At 48.5% G+C, this 19434-nt stretch overlaps 2 protein-coding genes across 6 annotated transcripts in view; one reads left to right on the top strand and one right to left on the bottom strand.

Moving 5' to 3' along the window:
* The first annotated feature begins 1473 nt into the window (after positions 1 to 1473).
* Positions 1474 to 5317, top strand: LOC310765955 (uncharacterized protein). Of its 3 annotated transcripts, none has more exons than XM_083621648.1 (2): positions 1474 to 1756; positions 3547 to 5317. In XM_083621648.1, the coding sequence occupies exon 2, from the start codon at positions 3625 to 3627 to the stop codon at positions 4747 to 4749; it is 1125 nt and encodes a 374-aa protein (XP_083477774.1). In that variant the 5' UTR covers positions 1474 to 1756; positions 3547 to 3624; the 3' UTR covers positions 4750 to 5317. The 3 variants fall into 3 exon arrangements, with proteins under 3 accessions (XP_083477774.1, XP_083477775.1, XP_083477773.1); XM_083621649.1 differs by having other exon boundaries at positions 1474 to 1678; XM_083621647.1 differs by having other exon boundaries at positions 1474 to 1658.
* A 3663-nt stretch (positions 5318 to 8980) lies between these two features.
* LOC310765943 (flavin-containing monooxygenase 1-like) overlaps positions 8981 to 19434 on the bottom strand; it is a 30747-nt gene continuing 20293 nt past the window's right edge. For all 3 annotated transcript variants that reach the window (XM_083621626.1, XM_083621624.1, XM_083621625.1), the window contains exons 3-9: positions 19039 to 19227; positions 18118 to 18280; positions 16165 to 16307; positions 15169 to 15368; positions 12972 to 13327; positions 10558 to 10630; positions 8981 to 9451 (exon numbers count right to left, since the gene is read on the bottom strand). In XM_083621626.1, coding sequence (XP_083477752.1) covers positions 9109 to 9451; positions 10558 to 10630; positions 12972 to 13327; positions 15169 to 15368; positions 16165 to 16307; positions 18118 to 18280; positions 19039 to 19227 — 1467 coding nt within the window. In that variant the 3' untranslated portion in view covers positions 8981 to 9108. The remainder of the gene's footprint in view (positions 9452 to 10557; positions 10631 to 12971; positions 13328 to 15168; positions 15369 to 16164; positions 16308 to 18117; positions 18281 to 19038; positions 19228 to 19434) is intronic.

Below are 19434 nucleotides of genomic sequence, written 5' to 3' on the forward strand. Positions count from 1 at the left end.
GTGTTTCACATCCCACAGGGCTGCACAAATGCAATCTCACGTGCACTTGGAAATGAGGATAGCTCAGTCGGTAGTGCAAGGGACTCCTAATCTCGGGATTGTGGGTTCAAACCCCATCTTGGGCAATATATTTCTGCATTGCAGGGGGTTGGACTAGAAGACCCTCATGTTCCCTTCCAGCTCCACAATTCTGATTCTATTATTCTAAATCCTGGCGAAATCAGCGTGCATCCAAGTAAACGTGCATAAGCTTTGGTTGCAAATGTGTTTAAGAATAACCTGTTGGATTGGGCCAATGGACAGAAGAGGTTTAAAGACTCTTTCAAGGCAAATCTTTTTTTAAAAAAAGTAGTAAAAACACTGACAACTGGGAAACACTGGCCTGTGAGCGCTCCAATTGGAGAACAGCTTTTGCCAAAGGTGTCATGGACTTTGAAGTCGCTCAAACTCAGGACGAAAGGGAGAAATGTGCTAAGAGGAAGGCACGCTTGGCAAACCCTCACAGTGATCAACTCCCACCCAGAAACCAATGTCCCCATTGTGGAAGGACGTGTGGATCCAGAACTGGCCTCCACAGTCACTTACAGACTCATTGTTAAAATCATGTTCATGGAAGACAATCTTACTCAGCTATGAGGGATCACCAAAGAAGAAGAAGAAACGGTGGCCTCTCACTTCATTTCTCATGTGGTATATTATTCCTGGCAAGCTCTGATCCCATTCATTCTTTCTGCGCAATTATAAAAGAGAAAGCTAAATCCCTGTTGATTTTGAATCCACCTCGGCTCACGATTACAGTGGTACCTCGGGTTACATACGCTTCAGGTTACAGACTCCGCTAACCCAGAAATAGTGCTTCAGGTTAAGAACTTTGCTTCAGGATGAGAACAGAAATCGTGCAGTGGCGGCATGGCAGCAGTGGGAGGCCCCATTAGCTAAAGTGGTGCTTCAGGTTAAGAACAATTTCAGGTTAAGAACGGACCTCCGGAACGAATTAAGTACTTAACCTGAGGTACCACTGTACATGTGCATGACAGTTACCTTTTCTCTTTTACTAGTCACTGGCCAATCAACTACAATCACTTGTGGACTCGCTGTTAAAACCGTGTTCATGGAAGACAATCTTACTCGGCTACCAGGGATCGCCAAAGAAGATCCCATCATAGCGCCAGATGGCACTGCACCGTCGAGCAAAGGAAAGCATCTTGTTCTTGCTGAGCAACAGAAGCAAATTGTTTCCCACAATATTTTTTATTTTATTTTAATACACAGGTCTCGGTAGGTGGCACAGGCGAGAGAGGACTTGAAGGGGAGGGAGGGAGGAGGAGGAGCCGCTCTCTCCAGGCAGCCCTGGGGGGAAAGGTGGAGCAGGATGTGGGCAGGGCGAGCAACGGGATTGGATCCTGACTTTGTCAATCAAGAAAGGGTTGGGGGAGAAAACGGGGGGGGGGAGCGTGTTGTTGTTGCCGAGGCTCTTTTTCTTGCTGGTGGGGGGGGGGGGTGAAAGGACGCAAACCATCATTGCAAAACGGGGCAAGGGGTGCCTCGTTGCGCACGGCGCGCTCTTGACTTCTGCATGGAGCGGGGGAAAGAAAGGTTTGAAGCCGGAGAGGAAACCTTTCCCGGGATGAACGGGGAGCCGCCGAGACGAACAGCGGGTAAATAAGAACTTGCAGCGGTCAGTACCGCAGGTTAACACAGCCCCCGCCCGGGCGCCGCTTCTTCCATCCATCACTTTGCGCCAAAGCTGGGTTGGGTGCGTGATATATTTATATATTTGTGACTTCCGGCTTGTCAAGTCTTGCCTTGGAGGGAGGGGTTGAAGGGGAGAAGGTCTGCAATGTGTTTTGTTCCCTCCTCCCCCCAAAAAATACAACAGCTCCCCACCTGTTCCATGTATCTGTTTTGTGCGTAAACATTATTTTAAAATGTAAAGCTAAACAGGAATGCTGCTTGGTGGCGCTTGCTTCCCATTTCAGGAGTTCATTTTTTGCAACTCCCTTCGCTGCTCTCACCTTATAACTGTGGTGAGGGAATAAGGAGTCCTGTCTGGGTGCAAATCGCATCTAAAAGACCTTTATAGAAATGGTGATATAATCGTTCCTACCGTGGCCTTTCTCTCTTTTCCCCACACCCAGTATGGAATAATTAAGACTGTGTACCCCTCTCCCCAAGGGTTGTGGGTGGTGCTGTGGGTTAAACCACAGAGCCTAGGGCTTGCCAATCAGAAGGCCAGCGGTTCAAATCCCCGCGACGGGGTGAGCTCCCGTTGCTCGGTCCCAGCTCCTGCCAACCTAGCAGTTCAAAAGCACGCTAGTGCAAGTAGATAAATAGGTACTGCTCCAGTAAACGGCGTTTCCGTGTGCTGCTCTGGTTCGCCAGAAGCGGCTTAGTCATGCTGGCCACATGACCCGGAAGCTGTACGCCGGCTTTCTTGGCCAATAAAGCGAGATGAGCCCCACAACCCCAGAGTCGGTCACGACTGGACCTAATGGTCAGGGGTCCCTTTACCTTTACCTGTCTCCCCAGTTAACTGGGAGTAAGCCCTGCTGAATACAGATTCTGAGCTGTAGGAGGGCCACACAGGTACATCATGAAGCCCTGTGGCCTGATTACCTGTGGGAAGTTGCCTTACACCAGATGAGACTACTCTTCCCGCTAACCCAGTGTTCTGACTGCTACCCAATCCTGTTTTCAAAAAAAAACCTAGCGGTGCTTTGCTGCAGCCTGTGCCCTCGCCATTTGGATATAGTGTGTAGGCTTAGTTCCCACAATGGATAATGGAAAGTAGCTGTCGCCATGACAGCAGGTAGCCAGTGGGGTACCCATCGGATGTTGCTATACCACAACTCCCAGAAACATCTGGCACCATGTTGGCTACCCCTATAGTGTGCAGGATTTTGGATTGCTTGGAAACAAAGCCCATCTTAGGGCCCTCGTACTTACGGGACCGCCTCTCCTGGTCTGCCGTGCACAGGACCTTAAGGTCCATGAATAATCATAGTTTAGAGGTCCTGGGCCCTAAGGAAGTCAGATTATCCTCCACCAGGGCCAGGGCCTTCTCAGTGATGGCTCCGACCTGGTGGAATGTTCTGTCCCATGAGACTAGGGCCCTGCAGGATTTAACTTCCTTCCACAGGGCTTGTAAGACAGAACTATTCCGCCTGTCTTTCAATTTGAACCTGGCCTGATCTTTTGTTCCCCTTATTTCCCTTCCCTTCCCCTTTTTGTGAAGATTGCCCACTCTGAGATCCCACAGCTGGTTCTCCCCTGGTCTCCTCGCTGGCCCAAATGGGACTAATTTAGCCAGCTAGCCCTGGTGATCATCTAATGTTTATTGGATGGATTTCCCCCCCCCCCCTAAATTGGTTTTCCATTTTATTGTTATTTACACTTTATACCGTATTTTATGCTGTTTTTTTGTAGCGTCAATTAAGTGTTTTAAATTTGTTGTTAGCCGCCCTGAGCCCAGTTTCCTGAACCGGGAAGGCCAGGGTATAAATAAAAATGTATTATTCTTTATTATTATTATCTCCCCTTTTGCAGACTTGGCTGCGACCAGAGCTCAAACAGAGGAGACCTCTGCGCTTCATCGTATGTGAGCTGTCCCTAAGATGCTGAAGGATGGATGTGGAAGGGAGCTGGGAGTCCGACAATGACACTTGCGGCGTAGGGGAAGATCATGTTCCTGAGTGGGTGGGCCGGAAAGTTGGCCTCCAGCTACACGTAGATGAAGACTACTCTCTGCCTCCCAGCCCTGAGGGCAGCCTTGACGGACCTTCAAACCATCAGGATATCCCTATAGACCTGCACTGCGAAGAAGACGAAAGCAATGGTGTATACGGTCAGTGGAGCGATTCAACCACAGCCAGGGGTTTCATCACCTCTAGCACCAACTTTGACCTGCAGTGTGAAGGTGAGGATCCAGAGCCTCGTTCTTCTGCGCACGCCAGAGGCAAGGTTTGTGAGGACATTGTCATCATCAGTTCTTTAGATGAGGAGGAACCAGTGCCAACATCTGGCGACGTCCTACCTTACCGCCGCAAGGAATGTGGAGAGGCCTTCCGCCATCTTGGCAGGTTGCAGGAACGCCAGCAGTACCACGGGGCTGAGTGTCCATACCGGTGCCCCGTTTGCGGCAAAGGGTTCTTCCGTACGGCCAACCTGAGAACGCACAAGCTCATCCATTCGAGCGACAGGCCGAACAAGTGCCCAGAATGCGACAAAGGGTTCCTTCACAAAGTCGACCTCTGGAGACACCTGCGGAACGTGCATAAGATAGAACATTCGAAGACGCTGAGGGACAGGCCTTTAATCGTAGTGTCTTCGAAGGCTCAGAGCCAAAGCAGCGAGGGTTTAGCCTCTTCCTGGGTAGATCCAGGAGAGCCAGAGAGAGAACAGCCTAAGCCGTACATATGCCCCACTTGTGGGAAGGGTTTCCGTACGTCCAACTTGCTGTCCAAGCACAAGGTGATTCACCGGCAGGAGAAACCATACGAGTGCCAAGAGTGTGGGAAAGCCTTTGTCCAGCTGCTCCGCTTGAAAAGGCACCAGAAAATTCATACTGGAGAGCGACCCTTCCGTTGTGAAGAGTGTGGTGGGGCATTCACACGCCTGACTTCGCTGCATCGTCACCGGCGCATCCATACCGGAGAGAAGCCCTACTCGTGCACGTACTGTGCTCAGGACTTCACAGAGTCAGGCTCCTTGAGGAGGCATGAGCGCATTCACCAAATGAAAACTTCATAGGGCCATGGCACATATTGCATTTGTGGATGCGGGATGTGTGTGTGTGTGTGTGTGCAGCTGTACGCTTAAGAGGTCCCATGTGTACACCTTGAAGCATAAAGCATGAATGTAACAAACATAAGATAAATTTTTAAAAAATAAATAAATTCCTTCCAGTAGCACCTTAGAGACCAACTAAGTTAGTTATTGGTATGCATGCACACGAAAGCTCATACCAATAACTAACTTAGTTGGTCTCTAAGGTGGTACTGGAAGGAATTTTTTAAAAAATTCTTTCAATTTTTTAATTTTTTTCCGACTACGACAGACCAACATGGCTACCTACCTGTAACTGTAACAAATGTGTCTTGTCAGGTATGCTTGTCAGGGAATCGCCACTGAGTGCAGCTCACTTGGTGGAAAGCCTAGGTTTTCCTCTGTGTAATGTGTGAAACAATCCATAAACTAATCCTTGTAGGCATCAAACCATTTATTTCTTCACCTGTGCAAAATCACTTGGCAACTGCTGTTTGTTTATATAGCACAAAATATATGCGACGTCCCTTTTAAATCTCATTTGTCCTTGCAACAGCCTTGTAAGCTAAGTTGTTCATAACTTCATCTGGGGAAACGTCAGACTTGACTCAGCTCCAGTCCACGTTTGACTATCCCAAGTACCTCCACTACACAACATGGCAGGTATTTCCCAGCATCCTCTGTGGTGTTGCAAAGGATTCTGGGGAACATCTCTTGGCGTGATTGCTGGGGACTCACGGGCACTTGGAGAGATTTCTTTCCCAGGACTGGCTTGGGTTAGAGCATGGGTCAGCAGACTAAGGCCCGTGGGCTGGATCAGGCCCAATTGCCTTCTGGATCCGGCCCGTGAACAGTCCGGGAATCACCACGTGGATCACCAGCGCATGCGTTCTTTCCCTCTCACACAACGGCACCAGCGGCGCCTCCTCCCTCCCTCCTCCTGGCTTCTCCCAACCCTGCCTAGAGGAGGAAGGGGGCTGGGCTTTGTTGGTGCCAGCAGCAGCAGCGCTCGAGCGGCCGCCATTTTAAGCAGCCCCTCTCCGGTGCCCTTTTGTGCGCCGCTCATCGTCCCTCCGTCACCAGCCCCTGCCGCTCACAGGACACAGGTAAGCAGCTACCGGGGCTGGTGGTGCTCTTGCATCATTTCCCCCCCCAAAAAAAATATAGTCCAGCCCCCCACACGATCTGAGGGACAGTGGACCGACACCCTGCTGAAAAAGTTTGCTGACCCCTGGGTTAGAGTCTGACTCAGCTAAGTAACTGAAAAAGGTGCGGCATCAGTCAACAAAATATGTGACAAAGCACATAGGTACACAGATATTTAATATGACATACAAGATAGCTTTCCCTCAAACTTCCTGGCATTACATAATCCAGTACAGTGGTACCTCGGGTTAAGTACTTAATTTGTTCTGGAGGTCCGTTCTTAACCTAAAACTGTTCTTAACCTGAAGCACCACTTTAGCTAATGGGGCCTCCCGCTGCCGCCGCGCCACCGGAGCACGATTTCTGTTCTCATCCTGAAGCAAAGTTCTTAACCCGAGGTACTACTTCTGGGTTAGCGGAGTCTGTATCCTGAAGCATATGTAACTCGAAGTGTATGTAACCAGAGGTACCACTGTAATGCTCTTACTGGATGAACATGATTTAATGTTCTCTAGAGTACATGACTTAATGTTGTCTTTTATCAAGTGAAGGGAGACTTGCACATCAGAGGCCATTTCAATAATAATAAGGTGTGAGCAAGGCCCCACAGCAGACGGGGATGACGACGCTTTTGGAGCCCCTCATTGGTCTGGGGGCACGGGCGGGTGAGGACTCTCAGTGTGGTGTAGTGGTTAAGAGCAGTAGACTCGTAACCTGGTGAACCGGGTTCGCTTCCCCGCTCCTCCACATGCAGCTGCTGGGTGACTTTGGGCTAGTCACGCTTCTCTGAAGTCTATCAGCCCCACTCACCTCACAGACTGTTTGTGGGGTAGGAAGGGAAAGGAGAATGTTAGCCGCTTTGAGACTCCTTCGGGTAGTGATAAAGCGGGATATCAAATCCAAACTCCTCTTCTTCTCACCTCTGCCCCCCTGATGACCTCGTTGAGGCGAGCTCACCTTCAACAAGGATTTGAGGGCAAACACGAGGGTCCATCCAGCACCAACCGTGTTCCAAGTCTGAGTAAGCAACGAGGGCATCAGGCGTGCATAGAAGAAGAAGAAGAGTTTGGATTTGATATCCCGCCTTTCACTCCCCTTCAGGAGTCTCAAAGTGGCTAACATTCTCCTTTCCCTTCCTCTCCCACAACTTTTCTCACCCCTTGCTTTTTCCTGTAAGACCTATTGCAGTCGTTAAGAGTCGTCAACAGGCTCATCACAGCTATCTGCCAATCACCCATTCCCACCACCCTTCTGAGTAATACCCCTCCCCACCTTCTCACTATATAGAAGGATCTGGCAACTTCAGTTTCAGTGTATCTGAAGAAGTGTGCATGCACACGAAAGCTCATACCAAGAACTAACTTAGTTGGTCTTTAAGGTGCTACTGGAAGGAAAAAAAAATTTTTTCTCCCACAACAAACACTCTGTGAGGTGAGTGGGGCTGAGAGACTTCAGAGAAGTGTGACTGGCCCAAGGTCACCCAGCAGCTGCATGTGGAGGAGTGGAGACGCGAACCCGGTTCCCCGGATTACGAGTCCACCGCTCTTAACCACTACACCACACTGGCTCCTTTCCCTCCTTTCCCTTCCTCCCCCACAACACCACACTGCCACCTGCCCCTTACGATAAGGGATTTTCCACGGAAAAATTCTGCACCCCTTAAGGGAATGTGTGTGGCATTAGCATATGGAAAGGGGTGTTGGAGGCAAAGCTTTGTGAGGAAGAGAAACAGAATTCGTTGCTATCTTCACCCCTCTTTCTTTGAGGGGGGGGCTGGGTTTCTACATTTGCCATTCTCCTGACAAGCAGAAATTCAGCAGTTGGGAAGGATGTGTGACACTGAAATGAGTGTGCATTGCTAACTTAGATCCATAAATTTCTATGAGCTTCACCAGTGCTGGAAATAATCTATTGTAATGGATAGCTTTGAAGTCGTTTCTGCACCAGGTAAAGCAGGCATAGGCAAACTCAGCCCTCCAGCTGTTTTGGGACTACAACTCCCATCATCCCTATCTAACAGGACCAGTGGTCAGGGATGATGGGAGTTGTAGTCCCACAACATCTGGAGGGCTTATGCCTGAGGTAAAGTAATGGTAAAATGCCGTATTTTTCGCTCTATAAGACGCACCAGACCATAAGACGCACCTAGTTTTTGGAGGAGGAAAACAAGAAAAAAAATATTCTGAATCTCAGAAGCCAGAACAGCAAGAGGGATCGCTGTGCAGTGAAAGCAGCAATCCCTCTTGCTGTTCTGGCTTCTGGGATAGCTGCACAGCCTGCATTCACTCCATAAGACGCACACACATTTTCCCTTACTTTTTAGGAAGGAAAAAGTGAGTCTTATAGAGCAAAAAGTACAGCAATTCCTGCCTTCTGACTTGCCCATATTTTGCCCGAACTATGCCTTATTTTGCCTGACCAAAGATGGCAACCCTAGCAGTAGACCTCTCCAACAATCAATATTGTTGCCCCTCAATTCCTGCAAGTCGTCTTCCCAGAAGTTATTAGATGACCCCTACTGGGAAATATATTGTTGGTCTATGTGAAGATAAGTTCACAAAGGGCAGTTTACAAAGCGGCAAACTGAGTAGATCTGAACCTTTCATGTTTCTGCTGAAACATCTGTTTTACAGAAGGCAAACAAACAAAGCTAATAGGAAAGTAATTTATCCAAAACCGCAAAGTGTACTACTGAGACTGGGTTTGAGTTCCAAGCATGAAACCCTCAAAGCAATGAACCTGCCCCCACTCATTTGCTTTCCCCAGGAGATTCCCCCAAAATGCATTTACTTCCTGCCCCTCAGCCCCCAAAAGAAATATGCCTCCTTTTTCTCTAACCTGTACCTGCCCAACAGATCTCCTCGGTGCAGCCTGACTTTAATATTTGATCATTTTTCTCTTCCCTTAGCTGCCACTAAAGGGAGCTGGATTCGCAAAGCAAATAAAGTTCACACTTCTTAAATGTGCAGTTGCTGTGCAATCAGAAAGCCTGGTATTGGGTAAAATCAAGCTCCAAAAAATACATGGAAAACGATAGTATTATGTATTTGGGGTGGGGTGCCTGACACATTTAGATTTGAGTATGTACTTTAGAAAAGGCCCTTCTTTCTTTTCTTACTTCTGCAAGGTGAAGTATCACGTAGGCAGAACATATGCATCTGGAAAGATACAGGTAATAATGCTGTAGAGCTGGCGGAACTAATTGAAACTGAAGAAAATCCCGACAAAAATAGCAAAGATGGCAAGGACTTTCAGCAGGTATGTGAGGAAACTTCCAGAGTCTTCCACCACTCGGATTCTTGTGGGCTTCACTGTGCGCTCCCACTGGGTCATGATGGCGTTTCTGGCCCCGTCCCACTTCCCGGGTCCACTCAGGCGGAATTGGTAGGCCGAGCAGGGGCCAAAGAAGATCTTCAGGGCCAGTTCTGGATCTTGGAGAAGGAGGGCTGGCACACTCGGTTTTATGCCAATGTAGGAAGCAAGTTGGTCCATGTATACAAGGCAATCTGTTTTCAAAACCTCGTCAAAGGACAAGCCAAACCTGAACGAAACAATATACAAGGGGAAATGGGGAGGAGTGAAATGATCTGAAGCTGCACATAACACAAGTGTGGACAAGCCCTTGCGCTTGTTGTGTGTTCATTGGTTTTGCCTTTCTCCCACACAACTGCACAGCAGCTGTAAGGTAAAAGGCAAAGGACCCCTGGACGTTTAAGTCCAGTCAAAGGTGGCTACGGGGTTGTGGTGTTCATCTTACTTTCAGGCTGAGGGAGCCGGCGTTTGTCCACAGACAGCTTTCCAGGTCATGTGGCCAGCAGGACTAAACCGCTTCTGGAGCAACGGAACACCATGATGGAAACTAGAGCGCACAGAAATGCTGTTTACCTTCCCGCTGCAGTGGTACCTATTTATCTACTCACACTGGTGTGCTTTCGAACTGGTAGGTCGGCAGAAGCTGGGACAGAGCAACAGGAGCTCACCCAGTCACAGGGATTTAAACCGCCAACCTTCTGATCGGCAAGCCCAAGAGGCTCATTGGTTCAGACCACAGCACCAGTCTCCAGCTCACAGCAGCTGTAGCTGGGTCTGTTACAGGCTTTGTCAAACATGCCTTTAGCTGTGACACATTGGGCAGACATTCACATATTTACGTCTGTAATGTGAAAATCTCCACCCCCTGTTTTCTAAAGATCAAGCAGCAGCTGAAGGCACAAGAACATCTCAGGCTTTCTTTCTGATCAGCTGGTACCCCTCATGCACCTCTATCTGACCAATGAAGATTAATAATAATAATAATAATAATAATAATAATAATAATAATAATAATATATACCCCGCCCATCTGGCTAGGTTTCCCCAGCCACTCTGGGTGGCTTCCAACAAAACACTAAAATACAGCAACCTATTAAACATTAAAAGCTTCCCTAAACAGGGCTGCTTTCAGATGTCTTCTAAAAGTCTGGTAGTTGTTTTTCTCTTTGACATCTGGTGGGAGGGCGTTCCACAGGCTGGGAGCCACTACCAAGAAGGCCCTCTGCCTGGTTCCCTGTAACTTGGCTTCTCGCAGCGAGGGGACCGCCAGAAGGCCCTTGGCACTGGACCTCAGTGGCCGGGCTCAACGTTGTCAGGTCATATGTAGGAGCTTACCAGTTGCGCTTGTTTTTCTTCTTTTCGTTGACCTCCTCCATCATTTCGTTCACTGGAGGCAACTTACACAAGCCTAGAAGACAGGAAGGATTTTTCAGTGAGTCACCTTTTTTTTGAGGTTCATCAAAAGGGACTTTCTTTTTGCAGGGGGGTGAAAACTGAGCAGGTGCCTTCCAAGCAGAAGTACAGGCTGTCCAATTATTAGTAGCATCCGTTTTTGCCTGGTGTGAGACGAACCAGGGTTTCAAACACAACAATTGCATGTGTGAGAGACCCCTTCAAATAGAGACAATCGTGGTATTGTCCACTGATGGGGTGAGCATCCTGGTTAGCCTTGAAACTGGGCTAGGAAAACTAGTCTATTTCCCTCAAAATGCTTCAAAGAAGGTTCCAGATTCAACCCCAAGCATCTCCATTGGTCCATTTAGATCAGCATTATCAACACCAACCTTTGCCAACTGGGTGCCCTCCGGAGGTTTTGGACTATACCTCCCATCAACCCCCAGCCAGCAACTGGAGGGCACCCAGTTGGCGAAGGTTGGTGTTGATAATGCTGATCTAAATGGACAAATGCTTTGGTCCAACGTAAGGTGGCTTTCAATTGTCCTATGAAAGTAGGGTTTTTTAAGTGAAACAGTGCTCTTATTACACAAAGCACCAGGAGCATGGGTAGGCAAACTAAGTCCCGGGGGCCGGATTCGGCCCAATCGCCTTCTAAATCCACCCACAGATGGTCCAGGAATCAGCGTGTTTTTACATGAGTGGAATGTGTCCTTTTATTTAAAATGCATCTCTGGGTTATTTGTGGGGCATAGGAATTCGTTCATTTTTTTCTTCAAAATATAGTCCGGCCCACCACATGGTCTGAGGGACGGTGGACTGGCCCATGGCTGGAAAAGTTTGCTGACCCCTGAGGAGGGAGCCACAGCTTGGTGGAGGCTGCAATAAAACAAGTTGAAGATTATTGCCCTAATCTACATTATGGAAGGGACGCAGGTGGTGTTGTGGGTTAAACCACAGAGCCTAAGGCTTGCCGATCAGAAGGTCGGCAGTTTGAATCCCCGCAATGGGGTAAGCTCCCGTTGCTCGGCCCCTGCTCCTGCCAACCTAGCAGTTCGAAAGCACGTCAAAGTGCAAGTAGATAAATAGGTACTGCTCCGGCGGGAAGGTAAACGGTGTTTCCGTGCGCTGCTCTGGTTCGCCAGAAGCGGCTTAATCATGCTGGCCACATGACCCAGAAGCTGTACGCCGGCTCCCTCAGCCAATAAAGCAAGATGAGCGCCGCAACCCCAGAGTCGGTCACAACTGGACCTAATGGTCAGGGGTCCCTTTACCTTTACCTTACATTATGGATCTCTCATTGCAGTGGAGTGAGGCATTCTGTGAATTTTGAGGAATAATATGTGCTTTAATAAAAACTGAAGAGAGAGAGAGAGAAGGACACATGATGCAGCCCCCTTGCTGAAGCGCAGCAGATCTGGGTCTAAAGTCAGTACAGTAATGAAGTATTATTAGTTTATTGACAGTACAGTCAATAAAGTAATATTACTACCATCACCACCAATAACAGCCTTGGGTGTCCCTGAGCTCTGCTGAGCTGCAGTACTTCTCTCTAGCCCTCTGGAGTGGTGGGTCATTGTTCTGCCAGCAAGGTAGGGCTTATCCACACTTATCTTTTTTCTGGGCTTTCCAGGAGCGGTCTGTGTCTGAGTGCTCTTCTTTTTCTCGCCCCAGAGCTTTCCCCGTGAAAACCGCTCTTTACCGCTGAATGGGAGCAAATGGCAATCTGCAGAAAACCTGAATAGTTGTTTGTTTGTTCTGATTGAGTGTTCAAAAGCAGGTTTTCCTGGGGAAATTGGCTAGGCAGAAGAAGAAGAAGAAGAAGAAGAAGAAGAAGAAGAAGAAGAAGAAGAAGAAGAAGAAGAAGAAGAAGAAGAAGAAGAAGAGGTGCTTGGACAGGCATCTTCAACCTTTGGCCCTCCAGATGTTTTGGACTACAATTCCCATCATCCCTGACCACTGGTCCTGTTAGCTAGGGATCATGGGAGTTGTAGGCCAAAACATCTGGAGGGCCAAAGGTTGGGGATGCCTGTGCTTGGACATGGGGCTTTAAAGCCCAAACCAGTGCCTAGAAAGTGCTGGGCAAAAGCTAAGGTGGCACAGCACAATGTTGACCTTCTGTCGCCCTCCAGATTTCTTACTCTAAAATTCTCATCCCTTATGGCCATTGGCTATGCTACTTAGGGCCAATGGGAGGGTGAGTCCAATAACATCTGGAGGGCCACAGGTCCCCCCTACCCATGGCGCCGAGAGTAACTGCCTGGTCCAGATGACAGGTTGAGCTTCCCCAGGATTTCCACACACATACAAGCACCCCCTGGCCTCCTGGGGTGCTTGTATCTCCCCCTTCCTACCATTAAAGATGCGTGTGACCCAGCGCGCTTGAGTTTCCACAACAGGCATCACCGCCCCTAATGGCCTGAGGAAGCCGATGAAGGCGAGGGTTGGTTTCTCCAGCCGAGGGGGGAAGATGTATTTGTACAAGGAAGCCTGCTGGTTTTCCACCTTGACAATCGACTCGTCGATGAAAGGGAAAGAAGCTTTGTATCCCGTGGCAAAGACGACAACGTCCACTTCTTCTGCCCCAGGAGCGTTCACAAACACAACGGCATTTTCTCTGAACTCCTTCACCTCGGGCCTAACAGACACCTTCCCAGTGATGATGCAGGACGGGAGCTCGTCATTCAAAATGGGCTCTCTCGTCACCGTCCTACAGGGAGGAGGAAGAATAGGAAAGATTGCCAAATAAGGAAGCTGCAGACAAAAGAGAGCGGTTCAGCGTGTTGTTGCCAGTGCTTTGATTCTGCATGCCTTTGAGTACCCCCAGAAAAAAGCCCTGGTTGTTGCCATGCTGGTTTTACAAAATGTGAGGCAACGAGTGGTAGCCCTTCCCCCCATTACTCACTTTCCTTCTCTGCCCTTCATTTTATGACAACACCTTCAGCAGCCAAATGCTCCTGGGAAGCCCGTAAGCATCATATAAGGACGACCACCCACCACCTGTTGTCTCCTGCACCTGTTGTTCAAAGCTACGCTGCGCTTGAACGTGGAGGTTCCATGTACCTCTCATGGCCAATAGCTCATCCTCCATGAATGTGGCAGCTAAGCTAGTAGCCATCACCACAACTTGTAGCCAGAGGTGGAGCTAGCTGCTCTGGCACCTGGAGCAGTGCACACGTTGTGCACCTGAGGGCGGGGCCATGGGGCGGGGCAAGCAGCCCGGGGGGGGGAGAAGCCCATGGGGTGGAGTAAGCCACCCATGGTGGGCTGCTTCCTAGGCGGGGGGTGGGGAGCCATGCAGCTTTGCCAGTAGCCTTCCTCCATTCCTTTTGACAGCTCAGGGAAGGCTACCCCCCCCCAGGAAGCAGCCCAGAAGCGGGGGCCAATGGCGCGTCACTCGCCCGCAACGTCCAAGCCTCCCCCGAGCTGTCAAAACGAAGGGAGAAGTGGGGGAAGGCCGCCGACAAGGTGGCACAGCTCCTGTTAGGTTTCTGTTTATGCCACTGTGCAGTTTTTGGAGTCACAAGACTCTGTTTACATTCCAGACTGTTGGAAGTCTCACGGGAGACAGATGTTGATGTTACTGGTTTCCTGTTTCTTTGTGCTTGTTGTTCACTGACTCTCACAGAGAGCAGATGCATATTCTTTTCTGTCCTGCGTAGTTAGAAATAAACGTAGCGATGTAGTGCATATTTCCATCTGCTTCTGCTGTTTGGATACTCTGCGTAATGAGGGAACGTGCTTGAAGCCTCATTAAAGGCTTAGGTTGTTAATCACAGTTGGAGGAGAGCCTCGATGGATTCCGAAGTACGTCGTGGGGGGGGGGAGCTGTTTCACCTCGGTTGTACGGATTCTCCAACAGCTCCGCCCCTTCCCCCAACGGCTAGGGGGTAGGCTTGGGAGTCGTGGGTGTGTGGTGTGCCGAATGTCACCCCCCTCAGTGATGACACCCGGGGCGGACCACCTCCACCGCCCCCTTCCTCTGCCCCTGCTTGTGGCAATGAACCCCAGATGCATTGTGCCTAAAAAAAAGAAGTCATAAAAACTGTATTTGGTAGTTGCTGAAACTACAGCCCATCAGTTTCACTGTGACAGGGGGAAACAAAATAATCTCTTGTCCACTTCATCCGTACCATGCATGCATTTTTGTCTCTAAGGTTATTATTATTATTTATTAAATTTGTACACTGGCCGATCCCCATAGACCTCAAAGGCAGTTCGCGACACAAAATCACAATATAAAAAACTCAAAAGGTTATGTCAGCGCTGGGTTTTGGGGTGCTTCTCCCACACAGGGTACCGGGCCGAGGGGGTACATACCTGAGAAGTTCCATAACTGAGAAGATCCATTTGGGGGCAACAAATGTCCTTGCTCAGGGTGCCATATTACCCAAGATTACCCAAGTCCGCCCCTGGTTATGTCAATATAACCACAGGGAAAGTTCTGTTACCTATCACAGAGAGCCAGTGTGGTGTAGTGGTTAAGAGCGGTAGTCTTGTAATCTGGGGAACCGGGTTCCCCACTTTCAAACCTGTGTTGACGCCACGTACCTGTCCTTTGGAATTAAGCCATAGTTTGCATGGTTAAACCACTGGCTCACTCGGTTCTCAATCAGCCATCCTGTGAAGCGCCCGGGGAGGATATTTCGAACAATGTTCATAAAACGGGTTAGGAACACCATGTCCCAGGGGTAGCCATTGTCAAAGACACGGCTTATCACCCAAGCACCTCTTTCTGTGCTGAGCATCACCTAGAAAGAAAACAGCCTGGTATAGTTTATGGAGCAGACCCAGAGTTTTGTTTTGTTTTTAAAAAGGAAGTTTGGTACTTAGAGCAAGGAGCAAGGGAGATGTATGTCAGAGAATTCCAACTAAAGCAGAAGAGGAAATTACTGATGTTCGTGTCCCAAGCCTGAAACGGGCATCTATCTAGCAAATGCCAACCAGCAATGCTTCCTTTCTGGTATAATAATAATAATTTAATAATAATAATAATAATAATCCTTTTGGGCAGGGGTCAGCAAACTTTTTCAGCAGGGGGTCGGTCCACTGTCCTTCAGACCTTGTGGGGGGCCGGACTATATTTTGAAGAAAAAAAATGAACAAATTTCTATGCCCCACAAATAACCCAGAGATGCAGGGATGCAGTTTAAATAAAGGGACACGTTCTACTCATGTAAAAACACACTGATTCCTGGACCGTCCGTGGGCCAGATTGAGAAGGTGATTGGGCCGGATCCAGCCCCCGGGCCTTAGTTTGCCTACCCATGCTCTGAACTAACTACGGAAACAAATAATATTTACAGTGCCATACCCAACTTTTCCCACTAGGTGGGGCAACCACATCTCCAGATGAGCTTTCAAGCTGTGCTTTCCTTACATCAATAAAAACTGACATAACCCTGTTGCAAAGCTTAATTGTCTAAAATAAGAGTATTTCAGTGTCTGGAAAGTGTTAGCATCAGAAATGTCTAACAGCAATTCTATATTTAAAAGGTGAGTGAAGGTGCCCAGTTTAAAACGTGCAACTGGTCTGAGGGATGCTACCTTTTTTGCTGTCTGAGTTGCTTCCACGGCGATGTCGGTTCCAGAATTCCCCATGCCAATCACAAGGACTCTCTTATCCTTGAAGACCTCTGGGCATTTGTAGTAGCGGCTGTGGAAATACTGCCCCTTGAACTTGTCTAGACCTGTGTGGAAATGAGGACACGCCCCGGCAAATAATAACTGAAACAGCACCTATAATTCAGTCCTCTGCATATTTGTTCAGAAGTCAACCCCGTGGGTGAGGTTTACTCTCAAGTACATGTGCCCATGACCGCAGATTTAATTTAATTTAATTATTTATACCCTGCCTGTCCGACTGGATTGCCTCAGCCACTCTGGGCAGCTTCCAGCACATATAAAAACATTATAAAACGTCAAACATTCAGAACTTCCCGATATAGGACCACCTTCAGATGTCTTCTAAAAGTTGTGCAGTTCCTTATCTTCTTGACATCTGCTGGGAGGGTGTTCCACGGGGCAGGTGCCACTACCGAGAAGGCCCTCTGCCTGGTTCCCTGTAACCTCAGTGAGGTAACCGCCAAAAGGCCCTCAGAGCTGGACCTCAGTGTCCGGGTAGAACGATGGGGGTGGAGATGCTCCTTCAGGTATACTGGGCTGAGGCCATTTAGGGCTTTAAAGGTCAGCCCCAACACTTTGAATTGTACCCAGAAACGTACTGGGAGCCAATGTAGGTCTTTCAGAACCGGTGTTATGTGGTCTCAGCGGCCGCTCCCAGTCACCAGTCTAGCTGCCACATTCTGGATTAGTTGTAGTTTCTGGGTCACCTTCAAAGGTAGCCCCACATAGAGTGCATTGCAGTAGTCCAAGCAAGAGATAACTAGAACATGCACCACTCTGGCAAGACAGTCCGCAGGCAGGTAGGGTCTCAGCCTGCGTACCAGATGGAGCTGGTAGACAGCTGCCCTGGATACAGAATGGACCTGAGTCTCCATGGACACCTGTGAGTCCAAAATGACTCCCAGGCTGCGCACCTGGGATTTATGCAGTGCATGTCTAGTGTAAATGTAAAGGGACCCCTGACCATTAGGTCCAGTCATGGCCGACTCTGGGGTTGCGGCGCTCATCTCGCTTTATTGGCTGAGGGAGCCGGCGTACAGCTTCCGGGTCATATGGCCAGCACGACTAAGCTGCTTCTGGCGAACCAGAGCAGTGCACAGAAACACAGTTTACCTTCCCACCAGAGCGGTACCTATTTATCTACTTGCACTTTGACGTGCTTTCGAACTGCTAGGTGGGCAGGAGCAGGGACCGAGCAACGGGAGCTCACCCCATCATGGGGATTCGAACCGCCGACCTTCTGATCGGCAAGTCCTAGGCTCTGTGGTTTAACCCACAGTGCCACCCTTATGTCTAGTGTACAAGGTGCTAAATATACATTATTTCTATTACAGCAGAGCCACCCTTGGGCAGAAGGGATGTGCCACACCCTGGATGGCCTTTTCCACACTTGCCTTTTGCCCTGCTCCATGTCCGAGTGCTCCCCCTTCCCTGAGCTTTCCCCCCAAAACCCGCTCTTCAAAGCTAAATTGGAGCAAACTGCAATTCAGGGTTTCCAGAGACTGCTGTCTGCTCCAATTCAACTTTAAATAGCGGGTTTTTGCGGGGGGGAAGGTCCCCTCGTGCTATCGTGGGGAAAAAACATGCTGATTTTCTGCATCCAGGAATCATTTTTGTTGGAGATGGTGCTTCAAAAATCCTGAAATGTAATCAATCACTTTGAACTGTTGTCCCAAGAGGGACATGCACAGTTTTGCTTATATTTATACTTCAAAATATCTCTTTTAGGAAGACAAGCACATCTTTGGACCCTCAGGTACATGGAAACAATATGAACTTTGCTTCTGCATGTGTTGCTTTTCTTCCTGAACGCATTCAAGAGCTTTTTAAAGCAAGCACTAAACAGAAAGAAACTCCAGATCAGTTATACATTACCAGGGAAAGACTTGAGCGGCACTGAGGGATCGGCAAGATAACCAATGCAAACCATGACAGCATCAAAGATGGCAGATTTTTGTTTCCCGTCAGTCTCCGTGACAACGTCCCACTGGCCGGTGGCAGAGAAGTCGGGGCACTTCCTTACGCTGATCACGGTACTCTGAAATATTTCAAGGAAAGAACCAATTGCAAGAAGGAACTAGTGGACTTGAAAATAAGAAGAAGATTTAAGAGTCTGGCTTTACTAAGGTCATAGGCATCTTTTCAAACTAGAAACAAATATGTTTCTCTGATTAAGCAGTGCAGGGTGAAAGACTGGAGTCTTCAACTAAACATCTGGAAGAACTTTCTGACAGTAAGAGCTGTCAAACAGTGGAAGGACTCTCCCTCATTGGAAGTTTGTAAACAGAGGTTAGATGGCCATCTGTTGGAGATCCTTTAGTTGTGATCCCTGCTTTTCAGGGGTCAGACTAGATGAGTCTTTGGGTCCCTTCCAACTCTACAGTTCTATGATTCGAGCCAGGTTTGTTGCATACCCTAGCAATTTCTCAGCCTGAGTTTCAGATGCTTTGGTTTTGAAGAAGAAGAAGAAGAAGAAGAGTTTGGATTTGATATCCCGCTTTATCACTACCCGAAGGAGTCTCAAAGTGGCTAACATTCTCCTTTCCCTTCCTCCCCCACAACAAATACTCTGTGAGGTGAGTGGGGCTGAGAGACTTCAAAGAAGTATGACTAGCCCAAGATCACCCAGCAGCTGCATGTGGAGGAGCAGGGAATCGAACCCGGTTCACCAGATTATGAGACTACCGCTCTTAACCACTACACCACACTGGCTCTCACCAAGGTCCTTACATATAAATTTTCTGAAATGTTAACATGTTAATTTCAGCAGTTCATGGGGGGGGGGGCGGGTCTTACCTTGAACTGAATGTGCTTCTGAAGATCAAAATGTTTTGTATACATCCTCAGATATTCCAGGAGCTTGGCGTGTGGTAAAAAGACGGGGAAATCTTCTGGGTATGGAAAGTCAGCAAAAGCCGACATCTCTTTACAGGTGTTACTGACCACTGATCTGTAGAGGCTGGCTCTTCCTTCTTCGACATCTTCCTGGGCCACAGAACAACACAAGAAACATTTCTCATTATTTATCAATTGCCTTATTATGCAGAATTCAGCAGGAAGGGTTGGAAACACCGTTAAATAGATCCTTTCTTTTCATCCACCTCACATACCAAAAGTTGTATATACTGTATTACAAGATTGCCAAGATATCCAAAACTATGGACCAAATGTGGTCCTAAAAGATCAGAAACT

This window comes from Podarcis filfolensis (assembly GCF_964270895.1).
Source record: "Podarcis filfolensis genome assembly, chromosome: 6".
Taxonomy (NCBI): domain Eukaryota; kingdom Metazoa; phylum Chordata; class Lepidosauria; order Squamata; family Lacertidae; genus Podarcis; species Podarcis filfolensis.